At 37.7% G+C, this 27,274-nt stretch overlaps 1 protein-coding gene across 1 annotated transcript in view; it reads right to left on the reverse strand.

Annotated features, from left to right (window-relative positions):
- Plcxd3 (phosphatidylinositol specific phospholipase C X domain containing 3) overlaps positions 1–27,274 on the reverse strand; it is a 146,143-nt gene that overhangs the window by 37,332 nt on the left and 81,537 nt on the right. Inside the window, exon 2 of the mRNA XM_005325616.4 lies at positions 17,614–18,322. Coding sequence (XP_005325673.1) covers positions 17,614–18,322 — 709 coding nt within the window. The remainder of the gene's footprint in view (positions 1–17,613; positions 18,323–27,274) is intronic.

A 27,274-nucleotide genomic window follows, 5' to 3' on the forward strand; every position in this document is an offset into this window, starting at 1 on the left:
TTTCACATAGGACAATATTCTGGTTTCACAGTGAATGAGCACAGGGAATGTTAGACTGAATTTTTTGGACAGATGAAGATGATATTAAGAGAAGAAGAAATTAAGTTCTGCTCAACACACATCAGGGATTGCTTATCTATCACTAGCATCTTTTTTTTGGATATCAAGTGGCTTACTTTGCCTTCTATTTTAACATATATGAAATGGTAGTTTGTGCAACCAAGCTATTCTCCCTCCAACAAATCTAAGCATCATAACATCATAAGAAGTGCAATGCTTGATGGTGCTACTAGGAGATGGCTTATGTCAGTGGAGAAAACAACTGGGGTGATTACAGGATTTTTCATTCTAGGCAAAAATTAGCAAGGTGACTTTAGATAAGTCATTTCATGAGAGTGCTGATCTAAGAGCACAGGCATCATTAATTATCAAATCTTGTTATTAGCTAAATTTTAGTTCGCTCTTTATACTTATTCTTTAATGCAAATACTGAGCTTCTGTTCATTGAGGATTCATAGTTCCCAAACTATATGGATTCCTGCTTATAAAAAAAGAATGGCCTCTCATTTTAATCCAGCTTATACAGTATTATGTGCAAGTAAACCTTTGTGCTATGAATATTTACTGAAAACAAAATATGGACTCTTACCAAAACCTCCTGATGAAGTGACCCCAAGAGATCAGAAACATATTTCTCCTTCCCAGGTGTCTGCTCATGGGCTGGGCTGGGAAGTCTCACTAGGCCATGCCATCTGGAGGGCAGCATGCTGTTATCAGAAGATACATGGCAAACAGGACAGGCTGCAGAGGAGTGTGGAGAAAACACTCATCCCAGGGGCCCACCATTGGCTGCTGGAATTGGCTGCACAATTACCAGCCACAACAAATTTTTTTCCATGGGTGACAGAGATCTTAGAGGCGACTTAATGAAACATTTTCAGTTTTATTGTAACAACCACATGTATGCAGACATTCTTGACCTAATCCTGAGATGGACATATGCTCCCTTGCAACATAATCTGCTGAGGTGGTTGACATATTTAAATAACAGAAATGTGGCTAATGACTACAAGGGTCTTTCTCAGAGCAGTGCTTTGGTCAACATTGCCCAGCTAACCAACCTGTCAACAACCTCCTGAAAGACAGGTATTTCAACCATTCATTATTTATGGCTAGTCTTTCCTCCTTGGAATAAAGAAATATAGCTGTCAGAAAAATATTAAAGATTGAATTTTAGGAGAAAATTATCACTTTTAAAAATTGTTATTTTTGTAATTTAAAGGATCAACAGCTAATTGTAAATATGCCAGATAGTAATTTTGGTTTCTTAAAACATGTAAGACTTGGAATCTCTTTAGTAACTCAGTTTCTATGTTAATTGATCTCCAAAACTACTTAGAAAATAAATAAAAGTCTATTGGAGACATTGAAATGGATATGAAATGATGGTCTGTGTCTTCAAGGAGCTCATGATAGAATCAATCATCAGTTTTCAACTTGGACCTGGCATTAAAATAACCTGGGGTGGAGGCTCACTGAAGAATCTCCAGAGAGGGGCTTGTGCACATTGTAGAGTGTAAGATTTCATTGGTAATTATGATGCACAGAATCATTGTAATGCCTTTATGCTTAACTTTAAAAATAACCATAATTCAATAAAAATAATGATAAACATAATGCAGAAATCTGTAATAACAATAGTTAGAGACACCCCCCCCAGCAAGATATCATTTCAATGGCCATATAACATCTCACAATTGTGTATAGATTTTCTTCTGTGTGCCCAGTTGAATTGAAAATGCCAAATCATCCTAATAATCCAGATTACAAGATGATTCTATTTTAATTATTCCCAAAAATGAAATTGCTTCCTAAGAAATTGGGTTTTTAAAGACAATTATTTACTCTTTTAATTGAGCACGGCACTATTTAGTGTTCTACCAAAAATGTTTTGCTCATAATAAAAAAAATGTCAATATGTCTGGAACACTGAGTATGTGATAGGCACACAGCTAAACACCTCCAATGATTATTACCTGATGCTTCCCAATAGCAATGGACAGGTGTACTTTTGTCTCCATCATAGAGAGGCAGAACTGACGCTCAGACAAGGAACTTGCCTAAGACCACACACTGGCAAGTGGCACTGTCTGGCCAAGTCTAGCTGTGTGGAGAATAAATGCTCTGGGCTACTTAAGCCATAGTGAAGACATGAATGAGGTTTCAGGAATGAACAACAGAGAACCTACCCCCTACTCCCAGAAGAGTGGACAAATAAAGGAACTAAGAAACAAATAGCCTGCTTTGCCCTGCTCTGCTCGAAGCCACATCTCAGGGTATCAGTTAACCTATAACTCTACAATTCACTGTATTTTTTAAAAGTCTGTATGATAGAAAAATAAAACATGTTAAATGAATTTCCACCTAATTTACTGCATCAATACTGGGCTCATTACCATAATGTTAATGGGATAACTGTTGAATCATCAGGACTTTTGCAGATGAAAACTGAAAACTGGAGATGGAGGTGGTTACTTTTTGGGAAAGACTCCAAACAGAACATTCACAATTGTTTTCATATTAGCATCTCACTTAGTACACTGACTAAAGCAGATAATCTGAGAATTTAATTGCCTTCTTCTCTATCCTTGAATCTTTGGAAATTTTGAAATATTCTGGGTAAAAATCAATGATAATCCTTGGAATCCATTTTTACCTGTTATGGAAAGCTACTAACTTGCCAAGATTTTTATGGCTTTTTTTTGTCATTTAAAATCCTTGAAATTGGAAATAGATATAAACATTTCCTTCTCTTTCATTTTTTAGTTGTTAGCTAATATGTGATACTTTCATATTACTGCTTTTGCTTACTTGTAAAGAGAATCATATAATTTAAGATCTTCATCACAGGTGATTCAAAAATTGGAGTGATGTTTAGGGGTAAAAGAAAACACAGACTGAAACCAGAGAGACTTGTTTGAATTCCAGCTCTCAAGAGATGCTGTTGAAATTAGGCAAGCTAAGCCTCATTTTTTCCTTATGTAAAATGGAAAATTTATGCACCATTCAGTTGTTAGGAGGACAATGAGAATACATATGTTGTGTCTAAGGCAGTCATTCAAAATGCATTATTTCCAATTCCAATCTCTGTATATTGCAAATGAGAATATTAAAGTCAGAATCTGACCTCCCGAAAGTCATATGGATTTTAACCTGAGATTATGCATGTCACTCATATGTTTTACAATAATACAATAATTTAAATCACAAAGGATTTATAAGTTAAGCTTTGAATATAGGTATTTTACTTCACTTTCCATCTGCATGCTACTCCTAAGATACCACAATTCCTAGTCAATCAAGGCTACATGTGGATCATTTTAACCCTGTATAGTTCAGGAAGAAAAAAGTAAGAACAATTCATTTGGCTTATAATCATTATTTAATAATAAGTCACATTTATCAATATTTGATGTTCATAAATGTCTAATTGGTTCTCTTCCTGTTTTGATAGTGATTTAAATGAAGCCAATGATTTGTATTTAGATATTATTAGATCAGATTTTCTTTATAAAATATTGTAATACCTATGTTCAAAGAAACTATCAGTATTACCATAGAATCAGTGTGTTGACGCTAGAAGAGGAGACAGACTTGTTGATACCTGTACTATGCAGAGCAGGAAACTAAATCAAGAATAAATTAAGTGAATTCTAGGTTACACAGTTTTTAAATGGAAGTGTTGAGTTGAAAAAATCAAATGAACACCTGGTTATGATTTACCTTAGCATTGACCACATTAGAAAAAAAAATTTATGAACTTGTATCTTCCCCTAGAAAGTAACCTCCTTGGGAACCAGAGACCATGTCTTGGTCATTTTGGAGTGCAGACTTTGTGTAGACTGAAAAAATTCTGTAAATATCTATTTGACCCAAGAAATACAAATAATGATAAATAAATCCAAAGAAAGATATTTTTTTCAAGAACCCAGAAAGTTGCCTTTTCTATTTTTTTTTTATTCTGAGGTTTGACTCTAAAGTAGTGAGATGCTATTATAACAGCCCAGAACTTAAAAACTGAAAGTGAGCTATCATTAAGAATAGTGACCCATGGAGCTATTTGCTGACTACCCTGTTCCTGGCAGAATGAGTCAAAATCTGTTTATGACTCTTCTATTAGGATTGACTTTGGGGTTAGTTCATGAAGCACAGGTGAAAAATCAGTCTCATTACTGCTCCACTGGGTTTTGACTTCATCATCAGCTTTGCTACCTATCTTGTTTACTGAACATGGATCTGAATGAATTTAGGTTGTTTCAGAAACCAATTCATCTTGAAGGAAAAGGATTTACCACTACCACCACCCTGCACCCCCTGAAATTATTCTGAAAATTGCTTCAGCATTATTTGGCTAGTTGAGTAAATTCCCAAGATGACTAAGAGGAAGGTAATAGCAGACATTAAAGGTGTAAAGTTCTGTTATGCTTTTAAAACAGAAAACAAGCCATATAACTGGTTCTTTTATGTTTCCCTAACCCCAGGGCAGTTGGTCTCATCTGTGTAACATGTAAAGAAATTAACCTCTAGGAAAAGTAAATTAATGGCACAAGATCTTTTGCTCCCAGGCAGCTTTAGGCCAGTGCACCCTCTCTCCTGGGTGGGGAGGGTTGGGCAATGTCTGAAGACATTTTTCACTGTCATGACTGGGGGGAGGCAATACTAGAATCCACTGAGCAGAAGCCACAGATGCTTGTGAAAGACATCTTCCCAAAACAACCATCCTCTTTAAGATATTGATAGTGCTGAGACTTCGAAACTTTGCTCTAGGCTAAATATTCTGATTCCCAGTCTCTTAATTATCCTTTACTACAATCAATGCTAACATTAAACGTGACTTCACGTTTCCATAAACAAAAATGTATGCATGTATTTTTCTGTGATAATGTATGAGAGCAACCTTTCTTTTCCCATTTTATTTGCCAATTGAAAATCACCCTTCGCCTTAGGCTTCCTTATCAGAGAATACTAAACTGTCACAGAAGATGTCTGGAGATGCACTTGACATCTAAAAAGTCTAATTGGCAGGAAAATTAAAACAACTAAAATGTGTGTGTTATTTAGTGAGAGGCGCTATTCCCACCCTGTATTATTAGATCTCAGAGACAGCCGGGGCCAGAACAGCTGGGACTTCCTGCACTACCCTTTTGCCAAGTGCTAAAAATTTTTCCCTTCTCACTGCAAAACTGAGAAGGAAGAGAGGGAAAAACAGCAAGCTGGCCAACCCCATTTGTCAAAATATGCTTCTCGGCTGTCCTTCTGAAGTCTCCACTGCGGCTCCCTCATTGTCACCTTAGTTCAACAAAGGAAGGAATGTGCTTCACTTGATAATCAAAGACTGTATCTTGGCATATAAGCTATGCAGGACAGAAGGTCAAGTCTAAAAACATAGTTTTCCACCTCAAATTTAAAAACATTAAATGTGTAGCATGCAGTTATCGGATTTTCTCAGGGAACTGGCTGGATTTTGTGGCAGAAAACTGGTCTTTTTGCCCGATTCTTTTGTTCTCCCCTCTCTTACAGAAGCTATTACTAATACCAATAAGTCACACAAAGTGTGTGCGTGTGTGTGCGCGTGTGTGTGTGTGTGTGTGTGTGTGCGCGCGCGCGCGCAGGGGAGAGCTGGGTCTTTCAAATCCCCACAGAACTCTTGCTTGTTGACTAGTCTGAACCTTACTATCTAGAAATGTTCCCCAAACCAAGAACAATTTTCCTTCATAGAAAAAATGCTTTTTACTATGTTCAATGGCCAATGATTAGACAGACATAAGAGCAGATCACAACCGAGTGGAGAAAATAGATGTACTCACAATATTTGGACCCCAAATTACAATGTTTTGAAGGGGCAGGGAATGTCAGTGCATTGTCCTGAGATGTTAGAGGAGTCAGTTTTGTCACCTTTCTTTGGAGTCCTGGGATATATTATCTACAGGTCCACATCTCAGTACTCAGTTGCGAATTATATCTTTCGCCCATCACTAATTGTGTCTCTTTATAAATCTCCTACCTGAAGGAGAATATCCTAGAACTCAAGGACAAAGATGCTGAGGCAAAATTTTACAAGATACTACATCATGCTTCTCTTATCCCTGTTCTAAGTTCTCAGCATATTCTTTACATGTTCTTGTTGGTTGAGTGATGGTTGACTCAATAAATGCATAGATTATTGTTTCTGTCCTTGGGTAACCTAAAGAGTCTTGAGACCTAGGGAAAAAATACTTTAGTCTACTTTGAATAATAGAAATTATAGAAATCAAAGCATAAATATCAGGGCTGGGACTGTAGCTCAGTGGCAGAGCACTTGCCTAGCACATGTGAGGCACTGGGTTCCATCCTTAGCACCACATGAAATAAACAAATAAAATAAAGGCATGTTGTCTGCCTACAACTAGAATAATAAAAAAAATTAAAAAGCATAAATATTATCATAGTCATCAAGTGACTATGTTGCATTCTTTCCTTCTACACCCCGACATTCATAAGTTCTGAATTGTTAACAAGAGTCAAAGAAAGAAAAAAAAATCACAAAGATAAACCATACAGTGTTGGAAGCAACAAACTTTAACAGCTATACTACTAAAGAAATCCCTCAGATAAAACACTAAAAGGGAACATCGGGTCCAGAGTAATGGAGAGAATATAAATGCATGCTCTCAAACAATCATGAACCTAGGAGAGAAAGTACCACAGTGGGAATCTTAGCATTTTCAGGAGACCATCATCTCCATGCTCAACTGGGTGATAGGGATACCCAGCAGATAAAATTCTTCTTTACTTTATGAGCAGGAAGAAAGAAATGCAATTTTACAGGTGGAGAGAGAAGAATAGGTTTTACTACTTATTTTTATTACATTTCTTTCACCCCTTTGAACACACACACACACACACACACACACACACACATTTTTGTCAGTCTCAATCTGATCACCTGTGTTAGCTGGACTAGCAAGCAAATGGGGTACCATTGAAATAGCTTTTTTATACACAGCCCCCATGTCATGAAGACATGAAAATATCATTGCTCATGGCACTAAGGAACTACTCAATCTTAATCAGATACAATAGTCCTGGACCATGTTCCTTTGGGAGCTACTGGCCTGTGGTACATGGGCAAGGTGTTGAGTGGTGTGTGTGCAAGTATGTGAAATTCTCCTGTCATGTTGACACAGACAGAGATGCAATCTGCTCTGTTTGTGTCAGATCCATCACATAACCCTTTAACGACTAGCTGGTAAATGTAAATGTAAGACAAATAAAACTAAGCTTCCAGTCTGCTTAGAAACAGATCCACCAGGTCTCTCTTAAATCTTCGCATGGTCTCTATTAAGAGAGTAAATTTAGGTTGAACACATACTCCACTAAGTTTCCCTATAATCTATTCATTACAATCTAATTTATGCAAGTATTTGATTTGGAAAAACAGGCAACCTGAATTAAGACCTCCAAAAATGAACCATGCAAATAGAAAGATTTACATTCATAAATAGCTCTTGGTAGCTTTGTTGTGTTATTTGTTTTCTTGACTGGTTCATTTTTGAATGTGAGTTAAACAACACAGGCAATGGCTTTTCTATTTGATATTCAGTCAACTAGTAGCCACACAATGAATTTGCTGGCCAGAGCTCACATACATTTCCAAAGGGCAGCCTGTGCTTTTAGCATTCACTAATGAAATCACACATTACGGTCTCACTGCCACATACTGCTCCTTCCAGATAGGATGTCACAGCCTTTGAAACAACTTGTAAGCTTTTTTTTCTTTTAACAGCTGAGGCCACAGGGAAATAAGTGATGAGGGGGTGGGAGGAAGGAATATTTTAAAGCAAAAATTCAAGGTATACTTATGATTTCTGCAAAAAAATTAATTATGACAAGCAAGTTTCTAGCCATTCTCATCTAATTATTTTTAGTACTTTAAAATAAGCTAATTAGCAATAGGCTACAATCCCAGACACACAGAGCAAGAGCCAAAAGATTTGTGCTCTAATCAATGAAGCCAAATATTCATGTCTGCAGGCAATGCAAGCAGTATTTTCTTCTAAAATCCTCCAAGGTCTGATATTCTGAGAAAATTTTCTCTTTCCAGCTTTTTGCTGTTGTTTTTATATTGAAATTACTATGGAAGAAACTTGCATTTTTCCACTGAATATGGTTCAGTTAAAAGCTGAACTGTCATTGCCTACCATGTTGTTGATAAGTTGTTGGAGATTTATTTAACAATTTGATTAGGAGGGTAAATTTAAAGCATTTCCTAGTCCTTTTACCTTTGGTGGAGAGAACTTGGTTTATATCACCTCACTCAACCAAACTTTGATACTTCTCAGGATCACCTTGATAATCAGTAGATCAGTCACCCAAAGTTGTGTCTACCAAGTACACGCAAAACAAACATCTGGATTACAAGCCTTAAGAGTCATTCATTCAGACAAGCCCTGGTAACAAAATGATTTGGTTGTAAATATGATACTCTGCCATCCTATCTTCTACTTTGTACTCTGAGCAAGTTATGAAACCTCGGGAAGGAAGTTGGAATGTTCACAAATCTTAAAGGATCAGCAATTCTTTTTACAAAGAGCCATGTTCTCACATTTCTTTCCCATCCACACACAACTTCTCAATCCCCTCTAACTGGAATTCTCTATACCTATCAATCAATTCCCAGAGTCATCCAAAGATGTAGGGAGAAATTTAAGATCACAGAAAAAGAAAGTTAAGTTGATTCTCAATATGGCTCAATATAAAGAATTTGCATTTTTAGTAGGCAACCTCCAGGTTGTGGTACCATTCTCTCTTATTATCATTCCCCTATTATCAGAATGGTCTAGGCTTTTGAGTAGACATAGCCTCAGTTGTTTTCTGAATTCAGCGCTCCAAAACTGAACCACAAAAATAGAAAGAGCTGCATTCATAACTGACTTTTGATACATTATTTATTTTAACAAAATAATAAAGAAATAGACAATGGGAAGCTTAACATGTAAAAGGTTTCAAACTAAATGAAAGCAGCACTAGCCCCTGACCATGAGAAACTGCCCTGATACTGACAATCAGGTCATACTATTCACTTGTTGGACATAATAATGCCATCCTCAGATAAGGTCATTCTGAATCATCATAGAGAATATATGTTTTTTTTTTTTTTAAAGCTGGACCTATTTTTGTTTAAGCACAGAAAAAAAAGACACTGTTCCAAACACGAAGCTCTCTTAACCAAGATGAGTGACAATGACTTCTTTGCCAATTTGATTTGGCCTATAATAAGACTTATCAAGATACCCAGTGGTAGAATGGTCCTTACTTTCTGACACCATGTGACCTAAAGAGGATCTCTACTTCTTTAAGCTTTCCACCAAATCACCCAAACTGAACCCCAACCCTTTTCAGTTCTTTCTTGCCTCCTCTCACTGGGACATCCCATGGCCCTCCTGGTGAGTGTCCCTGCTGTAACAGTATTCAACCCGGGATATTCCACTAGACATTTTCACCTGGAGATCTTTTTCTTAGGGATTATAGAACTTCTATGACATCTCTCTCTACAGTTTAAAAGAAAAAAAGTTATCTTCAGAATGGAATTGTTGCTCCTTGGATAATTTTTTTGTGTTTTAGCTGGATGGGCATGTGACCTCCTCAGGAGCCCTGCTTGCAGAGAGCAGCAGGAAAGAGCTGGCCTGAAGGCCTCCTCCTCCTCATGGCCTCAGAGTGTGATCAAATTCTTGAATCAGACACCTCTTTCTTACTCATCTACTGATCATGATTATGTCATGATCAGACAAATCTCCCTCTCCCCTTAGCTGGTGACTTAAGTACCCAAATATTGTGACCACCTACTTAAATATCTCAGCTTCCTGGACACTTGTCATCTTTGCTCTCTCTATGCTCCATCAACCTACCTCTTCTCAATGTTGTATGAGTACTGGCTGTATACATTCTAGCTACATACTAGGGTAGTGTCTTTAAGACAGTGAACTCTGTTAGCCCCACAATTCTACATAGAACAGATCCAGAAGTGTATACTAAGGTGGGTGAATCTACATCTCATATTAGAAAAATGTGTGCATTTACTCTCCCTCTCATGCCCATACACGCTCACCGTGCACTTTATGGATCTGACTTCCCAGAAGCTTGGAAACCCCTCCAATCTTTTCTTCCCCTAATACGGACAATAAAAAGTTCCTTTATGTATTTACCTGTACAACAGTGGCCGAATGAAAGAGAAAGAGCTCTTGTGTGCATACTTCTTTCAAAAATTCTTGGGTCAAACACTGCTAAAACCAAAAAAATTACAGACAAGCCTTTTCCTACCATACTTCAGCAGAACCAGACTGAAATTACCTTTGTGTCACACAGCCTCATGGTTGCAAGTTGTTAAATAAAAATCTCCTCCTTCTTCAAACTGTGAAATCAGCTTGGCGAGGCAGTTGGGATGCAAAGCGCAGCCATGTTAATGGCTTTGGTGAGAGATACTAAGTCTGGAAGTTATTAAGGCTTCTTCCATGGAAATGAACACATTTTTTTTTCTATCTCAAGGGCACAAACAATTCCTTTAAAGGAGACTTTGGCTCTTCCTATCAGCACAATAATCCTAGAATCAAACTAAGTGACATGAAAGAAAAGATGCCAACAGGAGAGGTCTACTTTTGGGAAATCTTTGATGGGAAGCTCTGTTTGGGACAAAACCATCAGAGGTGAACTGAAATCTGGCAGGCTCCATGGGAGAGGAGTCATAGCTTCAATTTCAGAAAGAACTATCTGAGCCTGGAAAGGAGGGCACTGATAAATCTTGAGGTTGACTCCAGACTGACGAAGCCCAGGTTGAGGTACATCTTGTCTGCAGATGTGAGCAGGGATACTCAAAGTGAATCTCACTGGAGTCTGTTAAAAATACAAAAACTTTGAGTCACAGACTGTTGAATCAGAATCAATGGGGGTGGAATCCAGGAAATTGCATTTTAATGGTCTTCATGAGCATGTTCCAGTTTGCCAAACCCCAGGGCTGGGAAAAGGGTTTGCTTTCTGGAGCTTCCTTCAAATTTATGGGCCTGCCGCCTCTTTTAGTGGTTCTAATGACCTAGATTTAGAACTGATCCCAGCACTGGCTGGGAAAGGATTGAAAGGGAGGTTAGGCATGAGCCAAAGAGGACCCCTCTAAGTTTCTTTCCTGTTCCATTATCCTATGCCAGGGCTTCCTATGCCAGCATTCCACCTGGGTTTGCTCTCTGGAGGCAAAGACACACACCTCTGACCTTCTCTTCTCATGACTTTGTCAACCCTATCTTCCACATAATTTATCTTTCCAAACCCTGAGGCATGATTTTGCCTCCCAAGACAAACAGATAATGTATTACAGGTACCCAGTACTAAGTCATATCACTTTTATGTAATTTGCAAGAGTAAGCACGGGACTTATAGTCAAACAAATCCACATAATAATCTTAACTCATGAGCTAGGGTATTAATTTAATATTGGAATTTTTGAGTATGGTACTATGCATCTCAAGCTCAATTTTGCATCTCTAATAGATTAACAATGCCTACCTTAAAAGGTTGTAGGTAGGATTAAGTGGATATAATTTATGGAAAACGCAGACCATAAATGTGCCTGGCACATTATGGGGGCCTCAGCAACTGTAGGTGACTTCTCTGCATTTCCCAGCTGGGTAATAAGGGTGCACACAAACAACCATGTCCTGAGATTTTTACCTTACACTGAAGGCAATAAGAGCCATCATGAGATTAAGTGGGCAGGGCTGCCCATTGTCCAACTCCACACTTATACAGAATGATACAGGGAATGGTATCCCCAGTATTCCAAAGGGCAGGCTGTTGGTAGAGCTGAAATCACATTATGTTGACATCTTTATTCCTCTTTGTTCTCAACCACTTGCTGACATCCTATTTTGTTGCCCTCTTTGAACTTGTGGCCATCTTTAGTTTCTACCTACTTTATTCAACCTATGTAATCCAGTCAGTTTTACCACCTAAGGTCTGATTTTGATCTGGCCTGTCCCTCTTCAGTATCTTTCTAATTCATCTTTAATTAAGACTAGAGTCCTATAATCTTTTCCTTCCCTTTTCTTAGACCCATCTCCCCGATTCCTTTGACATCAGTCCACTATGGCCAGCCCTGACTTCTCTTGTCCTCTGGATTTCTTGTCTCCACTCTTTTGCTTTTTTCTCAGTCTTAGAAGCTACCTCCACCCATCTGGCCAGTCACTCTACCATCCTTTCTGAGAGCCAAACAAAATCTTTCCAGGTCTCTATTGCCTCTAAATCACCTCTAAAAATCGTTGGTCTTTAATTCTCTCATTTTTCTTAAATTTTATTTAGGTCATGTATGTGCCTGGCTTACTTGATACTTGACAGAAACAATGGCATCTTACCAGTTTTAGAATGCCTCACAGCACTGAACTCAGAGCCCTGCCCACAGGAGCTGTCCAACAGGGGAAGTACTAACTTGAACTTAGTCTACTTGAATATACTGCCAAATTGAGTCTAGATCTTGTCATTTAATGAGATGAAAACAAAGTTGCCATCACCTCTTTGGAATCTCACAAATAGCAGAGAGATAAGATGGTGTGATAGTTTTAAGAGGACATATTTGAGGTCACACACTTGAAGTACAGTGTCTAAAACAGAATATGACTCTAAACATGTTTGTTTGGTGGATAAACAAACAGAACAACCTGAATTTAAATCCTAAATGCACCTCATGTGGATGTGTACACATGCACTGGGGATTAAACCCAGGGGATTGGGTGTTGTAAGCATGCACTGCACCATTGACTTAAATCCCATCCCCATGGTCCTACCTTTCCTGAGTGGTGTTATCCGGGTAAATTGCCTAACACTTCTAAGGCTCAATTCCTTCATTTTAAAGATGGATAGCAATAGTACCTACTTTTTCTGAATATTAAATCAAAGAATACATATAAAATAGTATTATATCTGACAGCACTTAAAAACTGCTAATAATAATATCACAATATTATTATTATTGTCATTATCATCTAAATTGTTAGCCTGTATAAACATCATCCAACTTAATTCTGCATCAATTTACTTGCAAAGATGCATTGCTTCCTAAACATTCTGACAGGTGATATGACTGCAGTTTTTTAAGCTGGAATTTAAAAAAAATCTATTAATTAATACACTTCCACAAATTAGGGAAAGACATGACAAGTTGCACACCTTCTTTTTAAGAACGTGTGAATTCTGTGGGGGAAATGTGTGAAAACTAGTGTTTGAAAAGTAGATTAAAAATAGGTCTTTAAGAAATAAAAATCTGTGTCTTTTGGCATTGCTAAAATGTAGAAAACACATCTGCAGTATTTGGCACCAATGGCCAGATTGAAAGATACAGTACCTAAACTCAGGCTGGATTTAATTTCCCTGAAAGCCACCCACAACTTCAAAGAGTATTTTCTAAATGCATATGCTCAGGGTTTTTGTTAACCCAAATATTAGAAAAGATTTGAAAAGTTATACAGAAACTAGCTAGTCAAATGCAGAATCTAGTTCAAACTCTGGATTTTGGAGATGAAAATACTTAAGGCCTAGAGATCTCTCAAAACTGCTTGGTGATTCTTTGTTAGATGGCACAAGGGGGCTCATTATAATCTCTTGGTGCCAACATGCCACTTTCTGAATGAAGGTTTCTGGCACAAAGCTCATAGAACAGAGGCACAATCAGTCTACTTTTTAGTATGTTTTAGGACTCTTCACTTGGTAAGAAGAAAAAGGAAATGAATTCTCTGGAGTCAAATGTCCCTGCACTGTTTCTTCAGAGCTAAGTAAATTGCCTTTGCAAGGCACAATTCAATAGCTGACAATGACCTTGTCTAAAAGGCTTATTCATAAGGCTGGAATTTTTTTTAAAAAGTAACAGAACAAGACAATAAAATAAAAAACCTTGGCCATTAACTCCACACTCAGAATACAGCTTTGCAATGGTTAAAAAGTTTGTCTTTCTAGTGGGTATAAGACTAAATTCCAAAGGAGAAAGCTATAGCACAAATATAATGACAAAGTTCAATGTTTTTGCAAATTATTAGCAAGTAATTTGCATAATATCAAAGAGGAAAAAAATTGATTCTACCTACTAGGTCTTTTTTTTTTTTAAGAGAGAGAGAATTTTTTAATATTTATTTTCAGTTTTCGGTGGACACACCATCTTTATTTTATTTTATTTTTATGTGGTGCTGAGGATCGAACCCAGCGCCCCGCGCATGCCAGGTGAGCGAGTTACTGCTTGAGCCACATCCCCAGCCCCCTATTAGGTCTTTTTAATACCCCCACCCTTGCCACTTCTCTTTCTCTTTTCAATATTACAGCTTTACCATTGCAGATAGATAGAGCCAGAAGCAAGTTCTGAACTAGAACAGATGGCTGAGGACAGTTTTTCAAAATTAATTCCATGGGCTGTTAATAAGTGTTATCTGAAAGAAAAGGTGCATGGAAAACACTGTATTAGTTAAATTTAAATAGGCTTCTTCACTAAAAGACTTGTTAGTGCCTTTTATATGCTAATGTGCATTGGGAATCTTTTGGGGAGAATTGTGTAAAATACAATTTTCCACATTTTCTTAACTTATTTTGACTTTCTCCTCCACAAATCCCCACTTTAGTATTGTATACTAGTGCATGAATAGCCAAAAAGAAGTCTAACCGTGGCTTGAAAGCTCCCAAAGTCTATCAGGTGCCCTAAAAGGAAAACCATTTATTCCCTGAGTGAATTCTTCTTGGCTTCTTCAAAGGCTGGTTCCTACCCTGGGAAAAACTGGCTGAAACCCATTTGGGCTAAAGTGGGCTTGTTGTACTAGAAAGTGCTTTCCTTAGTAGAGAGGTATGGTTCAGCTGTAAGAGACCATGGGAAGACTTGTGTCATGCAAAATACGCAAAAGTTAAAAGTAAGACTTCTTGCATTGGAATAGAAAGAATGGAACGAGTTGGAACCAGTTCCTCTCCCAGCTCTTGCTTCCTCTTCTCCACCTTTACTGGGTCCCCAGGAACTCCTCAAAATTTTGGAGACGCTAAGGCTAACAATAACACATTCATGTGTACATGTCTCCCTCATTTTCTAATCTGGTGAGAGAGGGGATAAATTGTTAATTGCCAGAACAATGAATGTTTGTAGAGTGCCTTTAGTAAATTTAAAAAAGCCTTCTTGTTTTGATGGAACTAACTGGGTTTGGGCATAGGAAGGTTGGAGAGAAGTGACTATGGTTAGGTACAACAACCTGGAAAAGGATATCCCCAAAGCAATCTGAATGTAGGGGGAGAAAAGTAATGAGAAAAAAAAAAAAAGAAAAAGGAAGAAGAAGGGATCTAGTCAGAGGAGTGAGGCTGAGGGGCAAAGGGGTGTGAAGATATCCCAGGACAGAAGGTTTGTGATTACAGAAAAATCTAAAAATTTAATTCTAAATTCTGTACATTACAGTCATTATAAAACTTCCCTGATCTCCTTAGATCTCCAGGAAAGGGTTAAATCCATTGTGGGAACATGTAGAAGCGTAGAAGCGTGAGGCATGTTTCATGTCTCAGAATGGAACAGACGCAGATCAAATGGGGGAACTGACCCATCAAATGATGCTCTCCAGCAAAAGTGAGGGTGAGAACCATCAGAGCATAATCCAGACAATAGAGGAAATCACTGGGAAATCCTTGTGCTTGAAATTGGTGTACAACATAGGATAGGCAGACTTATTTAAATTTCAAGAAAAAAGGAGATCCCAGCTGATATCTGAATAATGAAAGAACCTTTTTTTGCAAGAAAGAACCTTCCATTTCAGTGATTTGGGGCTCTCATTACCCCATAATGCCAATAATCCCCATGAGTTGGTCATTGGGATTATAATCCTAATGATCGATTGTCTACATATATACTTGCATTCCTTACTGGCAATTGAAACTAAGCATGGCTTTAATTCTGTTTTCTCTGCTTCCTTTCCAAGTCCTTGTGTCTTGGTTTCCTGTCCCTGTGAATATTTCCTTCACCCACCTTAATCTTCAATCAGAAACTACATTCTTACCTCTTTCTGCCATTCATACCATTTAGCTAATTCACTAATTAGTCTAAATTTTCACGGCTCACTTATCACATTCTAAGTTTTCTTTCTTCCTTAGTTTAGCTTGCACTCCCTCTTGCTAAAACAGTTCTAAGCCCCTCTCAATGTCCCACTCTCTCCATCTATTTTCAGGTTGCATTAATTATAATCTAAAAATTCAGATTTGGTCATTCAGCTGCTAAACATCATTATCCAGCTCCCATTGCTCGCAGGATGATGTTCACTGTAGCCTGACTAAGAGATCTGTGGCAAGTGTATTCTTGCCTGCTGTTATAAGCTTCTCCTACCACCCCCACCTTGTATTCTGCTCTAGAAGGTCACCCATCCTATTTTAATCTCAAAATCTTTCTCCTTGTTTTCTTGTCCTTGTACCAAAGCAAAACCTTAATCTTTTGTCTCTTTATCATAATTAGAATTATTAATTAAACATAAAAATAAGATATCTGACAAGGGTTTGTATTCTCTTTTCAGGTACTGTTTACATTGGGTAATTCAAAAGAATAAGTAATATGGGTGATTCTGCATGTTCTGTCACACTCATAGGAAAGAGCTACAGAGATCTTTGATGATTTTTCAAATCGTACCTTACAGGTACCCACCACTCTTCATGGCTGGGCTTGACAGATGGAAGGCCCACTCCCTCTCTGCAGAGTAAGCCTTTGTTATGGGGCAGGATAGCAATGGAGAGGGCCTAGCATGTGATTTGAGAATGGTGTCTTAAGTATCTGTTTCATCATTTACTGTCCAAAGGACAAAACATTTCATTTTTTTATGAATCTCATTTTCTTAAATCTGTAAGACAGTATTTACTTCCTAGGATTATTAGCAGATCAAATGACATTTGATACGTTAAAAGACTCTATAGTCAGTAGAAAAATGGCTTTGAAATCTGTAAAGAACTAGACAAAGTGAAAGGAATGCTGTGAGAAGAGAACTAGAGATAGAGTCAAAAATACACGGTGTTAGGGGTTGATCTGTGTCCTACAAGAAGCATCTTCAAGTCCACCTCAGTACCTCTGAGTGTGACTTCATTTGGAAACAGGGTATGTTCAGAAGTAATTAAGCTAAGATGAGGTCATGAAGGTGGGTTTTGATGCAATGTGACTGTTGTCCCTATAAGAAAAGAAGATAGAGGCACATGGGGAGAAGACCTTGGGAAGAAGGAGGAAGATCAGGAGAGATACAGCTGAAAACCACTCTAAGAATCATCAGCCATCACCAGAAAGTAGGAGAGAGGCAAAGATCTTCCCTCAGAGTCCCCAGAAGCAACCCACTCTGCTGACACCTTGATTTCAGACTTCTCGCCTCCATATCTGTGAGAAAATGCATTTCGATTGTTTTAAGATACCCAATTTGTGGCCCTTGGTTATGGCAGCCCCAGAAAATGGATACTTGTCAGTATGGATTGTTGCTTGGCCGCTTTGCGGGCGACTCTATGGATTTGACTGAAGTTATTTGCATTTCCCCTGGGTACCCTGCGGACACTCACCTCTCTGTGATTGTCTCTCTGAGGCCACTTGCCACACCTTTGACCACAGTGCTAGCTTTGGGGGTTAGCACCACCTGAGAAATAAAAAACGAGCCCTTCTTTCTTCTCTCGGTGATGGACGCCTGAAGAAACTGGATCAGTTTTTCCGGGTCTGTGGTGTTGGCCCAGGGTGCTGGCATCATCTGCCCAGGCCAGAGAAAGGGCACTTCCAGAGCCACTGGACTGTGGTAGAAGACCAGCACTTGGTAGTCCTTCTCCCACAGGTACTTTAAACTAACTTCCTGGGCAAAAATGGCTGGGCACATTTTGTTTCCATAGATATCTTTCAGCATTTGGACCAGTTTTTCATGGTGATATTTCTGCATCCCATAAAAATGGTTGAAGTCCAAGAATACCACCTCCTTATGGTGATCCGTGAGGAACGCATTGATCTCTTCAAGGCCCTCGTTGACTTTGGCACTGAACAAACCATGAGCGAAGTAGAGTTCGTTATCGGGGTCTCTGGGCTTGGTAGAAATTCGAAGATCAAAATAACGGATTCCAGCTCCTAGCTGACCCGTGAAATTCATTGTCTGAGTGGCTAGCCATTTCCGCATCAGCTTCTTGGCTACAGTTCCAAACACAGAGACAAAATTCTGGACAGTTTCTGGCTGTTCGGGGCCTACTGGAGAGGCTTCATCAATGTAGAAGCTGAAGGAATCGTGGGACCCTGGAGGAATAACAAGCACAATGTGGTTAATGCCCAGGCCTCCATCCTTCCCACCTTCTTCCTTGTTGTAGCATCCATAGTTTTCCCTTCAATAAGTCAGTGGAAATGCTAAGCACAAGTTAGTTAATTGTTATACTTTAGGGGTATCTTTATTATAACCTACTTTTATGTCCTAATGTGGGACACAGACTACTTTGATTGACTAACCTGCTTGCAAATTAATTAGGAACATTTCCTTTGGATCGATACTTTGAAATTTTTTAAATAGTTCATTTGCTTCTTTGAACAATGAATTTAATGTATTCACTGGGATTGGCTGTCCATATAGGTGGTATAAGTCATCATTCATAAGAAAGATGTATGGGCACTCACCAGTTTCCAACACTTTGCTTGTAATTTTACTCTTTCCCTCATTGTGGGTTGTTTTTAACCATAAAGGGATTATATTAAAGAAGGGAAAAAAAGCCCCTTTCACAGGAAATCAATGTATGAATCTTTACCTCATGCACTTCAGGAAGCACAAGAGATAAAGGAGACAGCAGAGAAATAAGGCAAGAGTATAGCACAGTGCTGGTGTATTTAACTTCACTCCTGACCTTGTGTGAACTTAGAGGAGACTAAGTACTTTTCACATACTGGATACATGGTGGTTTTTTTTGCAGTTAATACAACAGATAACATTTTAAAATTAACTAATACACTCTGTTATTCACTGATATTTTCACTCAATAGCTAACACTTTGGAGTTGGCTTCCAAATTTAAAAGATTTATTCCTCAGAACAAGAATTATTTATTCAGTTATTTTTGGCAGTTATTAAGTACCAAGACTCCACGAATGCAGTGATGAACATGTGTATCCATCATCTAAGAGCAGAGAGTACAATTAAAAACATAATTGGAACCCAGTGAAGAAAAATGAGTTCAAGGTTGAGCTTTACTCTTCAGATTCTCCTTTAATTCTTGGACACGATCTACTGAATAGCTAAAATTAAATTAATGTATCCTGGGTGTTTCACACATTGGAAGCAGCAGATGTACTTCCAATTCTGACACCTTTTCTTTCCTCTTTCATGACCTTGTTCCAGGACTGTCACTCTCCATCTGTTATTCAGGCTTTTCCTGAGTACATATTGTTGCCTGAGTCCTGAGGTATGTCCTTTAAGGCATAGCATTTTCTAGCCGTTTTTCAATTTCCTAACACAAAACTCCCCCATACAAACATACATACACACCTCCCTGACTTTATCCATTGAACCCCCTTGGGCCTTTGTCTGATAAGATATTTGAAGCAATTTTTTTTAGGAATTCAATACATATCTATATCTATATTCCATACCATACTTATTTATACCTCTAGCTCCAGCTATACACATGTCCATATGTCTCTGTGTAGCTTCAAAAGCCCACAGGAATCATTAAAGCAGGGATTTCAAACATCATGGTAGTTGGTAGAATAAAAATTTTTGCAAAGTATCTTGATACTCTGCAAGTCATAAATTAAGATTTAGAACAGATAACTTCTCAGGATTATTAGTTTTTTTAAAAAATAAGAAAGGTAACCTAAATATACAGAAATTCAATTTTAATTTACTTTGAAACTGTGTGGTATATTTATCTTTACTATATGGTATATGAAGAAAATGTCAGCCCCGTTCCTCATTCACATTTTTTCTTTTTTCCTTTCTTCTCATGGGTTAGTTGAATGGTTCTTAGTATTCCATTTCAATTATTGGCTTATTAAATGGACTATCTATTTTGACCTTATTAACAAAGGTTAATTTGTGGATATGATGTGTGGAGAGCAGATGCCCTGGTCATCAGCTGATCCTGGGGTGTCAGCAAAAGCCAAACCTGGGAAACATTTCTTGCCAAAGGCAAGGATGTTATCAGCCTTAACTCTTGGCTCTGACACTAACAGTGATCAGATGTCCCAGGACAATGTGTTTCCTGGGTGCAGCAGAATGTTCCTAGCACTGCAACAGTAGGATAGCTACGAAAATGTTTCTAGTTCTGTAACTTTTTAGTGCACAAAGAAGCCTCTGATAACTTACAAGCAATTTCCCTATAGTTTATCTTCCTGATTATGAAATCCTATACAATAAAATTGCAGAACTAGTTCTGAGTCACTGTTCCTTCATCAGAATGCAGTGTCCCACCTGGCCTCAGCTTAGTTTGAAAATGTCTTTGTTTTTTTTTTTTTTTTTGTCTTTGTATTTTTGTCCATCTTTAGTCAGCCCCACTCAAGATCCTTTGTTGCTGTGTGGGTCATTACAATGATGTAATTTGTTTACTAAATTATGGATTTAATAAATATATATATATATCTTTGTAGCTTCAAAAGCCCATAGGAATCATCAAAGCAGAGTAGTAGGTAGAAAAGAAAATTGCAAAGTATCTTGATATTCTGCAAATCATAAATTATATATGTGATATATATATGTGATAATTTTAAATGTCACTTTAGGCATTCTTTTCATATTAAAAACAAAGTTGGTAGAGAGGAGTTTTTACAATAACAATTCTTTAAGAATAAATAAAATATAGCATGTCTATAATTTTTATTAATGAAAATCAAAGACAAATATGGCTATTTGATAAATTAAAATGGTGCATCAAAATGTATTAACCTCTAAGCTGTATTCTCTAAGAAAATCATGCATTTAAATTGGTATTTAGATTAGAATGCACTAGGCAATGCAGTGCATGGAGACAGGTTTAAGTTTAAATTCCATCAGTAACTCACAGTTTAACACAGGAGGATTATCAGATCATCATCCATACACAGCTTTGATTTTCTGATGTGGTAAGTTAAAATATCACAGAATTTTCTTAAAGAATGAATGAAATCATGTTTCATGAATGTCCCATAAGAGGACTATCAAATTTAAATTGCTGTTATTTTATTATAGTGTTATAAGTAGTGAAACATTGATTTACTTGAGACTAAGAAAATGTCATCCAGACAAATACACATCAGATGACTATGTGAGTGTATGGAAGAAGAAAAGGGACAGAAATTATTTAAGTTGCAGGGTTTAGATGTGGAGATATTTATTGAAAACATGAATCTATCCACTAATTTGTTGAAAAGGTTGAAAATGGAAACAATCAACATTACCCCATTTTCTTATGGCTTTGAGCAGTATATAAAGACTCACATTCTGTCATATTCATTAAACTGATATGTGACATATTGTAAGTACTAACCCTCCTCATGCAACATCTTTACTGTATTATGTGTATGCGCTCTTTGGACGAACTTTAGGTTGGTCTCTCAAAATTCTATAAAATTATGGATTTAATAAACAAACAAAAGGAATTTTATCAAATCAATTTAATCTGTAAACCTATAGACCGAAAGGCCCTGTGGGTTCACAGTTGACATGTGTATGACTGTTCAATTCCAATGTCTAGATCCTCACCTTGGAATTCAGGCTCTGACTAGGTCAAGGTAGGAACTGCTTCTCTCCTTGCCTCAATGGAGCACTGAGATTGCTGGTGACCGTCCCCATATAGGCATCTGTCTCTTTTCCTGTTCTATTCCTGTTATTTGTCACAGGGCAGAGGTTTCCAAGGCTCCTACTTTCTAGCAACAGGTTTTGTGCATTTTTGATAGCTTTGTTCTCATATGACTGATGCTACAGTGATGAAGCATGAGTACCTTTCATCTCTGAACTAAAAGAAGGCTTCCGGTAAGGACGTGGAAAGCTAGATTCATTTTTGAGGCCCTTTTCTAGGTTTGAAGAAAGAAAGGCAGGCGGCACTATTTCCACTTTATAGGAGAAGAGATGGGATTCTGAGTGAAGTCGGCCTCTAGTCTTTCCCTCATGAAAGTCCTAATGCTCGTCTTATTTTGTGACCTCCACTTATTTCCTCCTGTGCACTGAAGATTTTTTTTCATTTGTGGTTATGTTTTCTCTGAATTCACAGTATATCTGATCTACAATGCATTTTGCTATTGGATGTTGCTAGAAATTCTTGTCATGTTATTTGAAATTTTCTCAGTCTTTACATCGTGTTCTACACCTAAAACTCCTCACATGTATACATTTGATTTTAGGCTAGAGTGTAAGCTACCAAGAGGGGGGAAAAATATCTGTACCTTAAGATCCTGTGTCCATTATGACATGTAGCTTAAGTCAGTGAGTCAAAATTGTTCACATGGGATATGCTACAAGGAGCAAAATAGCTAATTCTACCTCTAATATTTAGGCCTCATAATATTAAGCCCAATTAGACTATTTGACAAAGGACCTCCATTGGCTCTCTTTTTCTTTATAATTTCCACTCAACTATCTCAGATTATTCTATGCAGTCTGGCTCTCTTTATTCCACATTTGTTTCCATCTTTAATCCACTGTGAATGAGTGGATTAAAGATGGAAACAAATAATCGTAATATCACTATTATGACCCACATAAAAGCACGCTAAGATATCATCTGATGACTACAAAAGAAAACTCACTGGTCACCTCAGTGAATTCATTCCTAAATCCTAGCACAGAGCTTCATAGGTATATAGATAATGCCATTGATTAAACAAATGAGTGAATCCCGCTAGCCTTTCTGGAACATTTGGTACTCTGTGCTTTCTTCTTATAGTATTTCCTCTTTTGTCTTTTGTGACACAACTTGTTTCAAGTTTTGTTCCTCCCCAATCTTCTACACTGCCTCGCGTTGTGCCTCCAGCTTCTAAGTAAAGGTATGTCCAAAGCTCTGTTCAGGCTGTCAACTTGCTCCATGTTTTTGGTTATCTCATTTATTTCTTTAGCTTCTTTTTCTTTCCTATGGATGCACCAAAAATTGATACCATCGAATTTGTCTTGCCTTTCAGGCCCCCTGCCTGCCTATCAAGCAGATAAATTTTATTGCTCCATGGGCATCATGAGCTTAGGTGTCTGCACTGAAACTTAGTATTCCCCTTGAAACATGCTCTTCTCTTATGAACACTATTATATTTAATTATCTTATTATCCTTCTATCTCACTCCTTCAGTTCATATTCAACTCTTCCATATCCTTCAAGCATGACATTTAGTCATTCTGATGTGTCAAGCTACATTTATGTAGAGGTACAAATCCTCTCTCTCCAGATTTCTCTCAGATCTGTCCTCTTCTTTTCTGTTCCATTGCTACTGGCCTGCTTTATTGTAGGGACAACTGAAATAGCTTCCATGTACTGCTTGTATTCAAATCTCTGCTGTTTCCCTTTAGCAGTCAATATTTACACATCATCCACAGCCATTATTCAGCTTCAGCCCCTACAATGGATTTGATCTTGAGAAAAAAAATAATAATTGGTTCCAGCGCTAAACACTGCAGTCATTCACAAGATCCCCTTGCTCTTTGTCTCATTTTCATTAACAGATATTTTGATTGGGTAATTTATCCTTTGTAAAGTACCTCCTCTAAAGGAACAATCTACTCTTATAGCTTTCTGCCACCCCCAGAAGACTGAAATCCCATCACTAGATGCTCTCCTGATAACAAGAGCCTTGTTGTATGCAGAATCCGTCTTTCCTTCAATACTACTGTCTCCAGAGTATGCATCAGCTGGATCCACTCCTTGTCACCTTGTGCTAAATCTCTAAACACCACCATTTGTGAGGATCTAAGAGTCAGGACCTCAGTACATGGTTCTCTCAATAAGTGAATTTGTACTGCCCCTTTCCCAACAGTATTAAAATAAATAGAACCCATGCCTGACCTCTAACTGCAAAGGAGGAAAGAAAGTACAGACTGTGAAAATAATACTAATAGTCAAATCACTTGGTTTGGAAGGCAAGCTCTCTCCAAGTGGGACTACATGATGCTCAACCTGACAGAATAAAAAAAAAAAAAACTTTGAGATTAATCACTTTGTTCGTACCTGACAGCCTACAATTCATCTCATTAATTTTGTTTACCACATTGATTACACTGATCAGTTGTTTAGATTTTTGAAGAGAAACACTAAACCTTAAGCAGAAAGAATCACTTCCTATTCCTGGCACATAAATCTTGCTTCAGCCCTTCAGCATATGATTAGGTCTTTGTGAACAAAACAAGAATTTTTTTTTTTTCAACAGAGATGATGCACATCACACTGCTAAATTTGAGCCACCACACTTCTAAAAGTTGAACAAGTAATTAAAAACACACACAACTTGTAACTTAATGTGTATACTTCACCAGACATAATAAGTGTATAGAAAATGCACTTTGAATATTAAATTAAACCTGACATATCTAGTGAAGCACTGTGATTAATCCTTTTCTAATGGAAAAAAAAATTGTCATGCTTTAATTTCTCCTAGAGTAAATCTGTATCTTTCATATTATATAAATCCTTTTCCTTCAGCCCATCCTGGAGACAGTAAGCTGAAGGAAAGGAGTTTGGTTTTCCTCACTGTTTTGATCCAGGGTCCTGGGATGCTAAATCTGAAAAGCCTTATTACACTAATGCCTCCTAGAGGTAGAGAAGCTCAATATTCATCATAATTTCTATAAACTTTCTGGGTTGTTTCCTTAAACCAACAGATGAGCTGACGCCACATTCCTTTAAAGCAGCAGTATTCCAGGAAAAGAGAGCTAGCTCCAATTACCACCCTCGGTGGAGCTGTTAAGCCTCTTTTCATATGAATTGCATTTTAAAGATTATCAATAGAGTTACTAGAAAAATAATTGCAAGAGACCCCAATAAATAGAGCATGCCTAATTTAGGTCTAACTTCCTGCAAACCAGCTCAGCCGGGCACTCTCCCTTTTCATTGCAGTGTGCCCATCGAGGAAGCTTCTCAGCAGAGTCGAAAGGACTCCAAAGCTGAGGTTTTGCCGTGCACAATATGCTGAGCCTGATAGGAACAGCATCACAACCTTCCAGCATCACAGCATTGGGGAAGGCAATTTTCAAAATAGGAAGGTCCTGGGACCTGAAAAAAAAATGTATATTTAAGTTACAAAAATTTAAAAGGAATATCAATAGGACAGCATTATATATATATTTTTTTTTAGAAAATTAGAAATAGCAGTAGACCCTTCTGCCCTAAGCCATTGAAACCCTAGAGCGGTGGCACTTAAACCAGGGGTGATTTTGATTCAAGGGTATTTGACAAAATGTGAAGACATTTGGGATTTTTAGCAACTGAAGAGGGCTGCTCCTGACATCTAGTGGGTAGAGGACCAGTGATTCAGTTAATATCCTATATCGCCAGCCCCCAGGACAAAGAATTATCTGGCTTTACATGTCAGTTAAGACTGAGAAATCTTGCTTTAGTGAAAACCTCAGAAACAGAAGCCAAACTCTCTGCACTGTCCCCTCCACCTCTGATCCTTGTTCTCCCTGCCAGCAATGTGCCATTCTGCTCTCAAACCATTCTAAAAACCCAAGGCAACTTGAAACCATTGCACGTAAGGGATTGCATCTGGTTTTGTTAGAAACTCAACAGAGTGTGTGGCTTTGGAACTTATTTCTCTTAATCTCTTGATTTTTCTTTCAAAAATCTCTTTTAATTTTTATGACAACTTCTCAAGACAATACATTGTTTGGGCCAAAATTAAATCATCAAGGTAGGCATCTTTTAGTCATTGATCTCCATCTCTACCCCAGAAACTTCTGTGTGGCACAAGTTCTATGGGGGAAATGTTTGTCCTTCTCTTTTTGTAATTATTCATTAACCAATCACCTGCAGTGTGCAAGACACTGGCATGGTTCTGTGTCTGGCTGAGAACTGGTGGGGGTGGGGGAAGATTCAGATAACAGTGTTATCAAGCAAGGAAAGGAAGGCTGCGACTCCTGTCAAGTGTGTCTCCTGCTATGTAGTGTTAAGGATTTAATAGACATTTATTGAATATCTATTACATATCATGGAAGTGATGTGGAATAGGTTAGGGATATGGAAATAAAATAGTGTGTAAGACTTATCTGGCATCTATCCTTGTGGAGTTCATACCATAGTGGGGAGAGAGAGGCAAGAAAAAAACATTATCACAAAGTATGATAAATGCTATGATAAACTGTAGGTGATGCTTCTTGATAAAGCAGTAGTTCATTCCTGAGTGAGACATGATCTTCTAAAGAAAATTAACAACCAAAACAAAAGGTAGGAATAAAACCCACAATTTATTCAATCCTTAAGATGATTCTCCAATGTAACATGCATATAGATCACTTGGGATGGGGTGTGAGCTTCTGTACTTCTAGCAAGCTTCCTGGTATTATAAATGCCACTGTTTCAAGGAACACACTTTGGGGTATTAAAGCACCATCAACTCCTGTCTTTTTGCCATCAATTCCTGTCTCCTTTGCTTTCCTACTCTCAGTCCCTATCCCTCCAGATACTCAGACCCATGCAGACACATGTGGAAGCAGATGCACACAGACACGCAGACACACATACATGCACAAACATATTGATGCACAGTTCTGCTTATGTGATCTGAGTTATAGTTTTATGACAATTTTCCAAGTTTGCAGAGATGCTATAATTCCCGCATTGTGGGCTGTTGGTTAAATACTTTGCTGAATCACAAAGAAACATTTCTGAACTTACCTTTCTTTTTAATCTATGAATTCAACATTTATTCTGTAAATATTTTCTTAGTTGTAGATGGACACAATAGCTTTATTTTATGTATTTATTTTTTAATGTGGTGCTGAGGCTCAAATCCAGTGCCTTACACATGCTAGACAAGCATTCTACTACTGAGCCACATCCCAGTCCAAAACATTTGTTAATATGTTTTTGAAATAAATCATTTATTTTGATAAATTTTCTGAGATCCTTTATATAATAACTCTAGAAGTCAAATCTATACATCTTATTTAAAAATCTCAACAAAAGCCTGTGACCCTAAAAACAAGGAATAGCATATCTGAGCACTGGTAAGCTTGGCTCCTTTTATCCTTAAGGCCACCAAGCTAAATTGCCTTTCAAATACCTTTATTGACAGATTTATAATGATCACCTTTCCA

The sequence above is a fragment of the Ictidomys tridecemlineatus genome, chromosome 1 (assembly GCF_052094955.1).
Source record: "Ictidomys tridecemlineatus isolate mIctTri1 chromosome 1, mIctTri1.hap1, whole genome shotgun sequence".
In the NCBI taxonomy this organism is placed as follows: Eukaryota; Metazoa; Chordata; class Mammalia; order Rodentia; family Sciuridae; genus Ictidomys; species Ictidomys tridecemlineatus.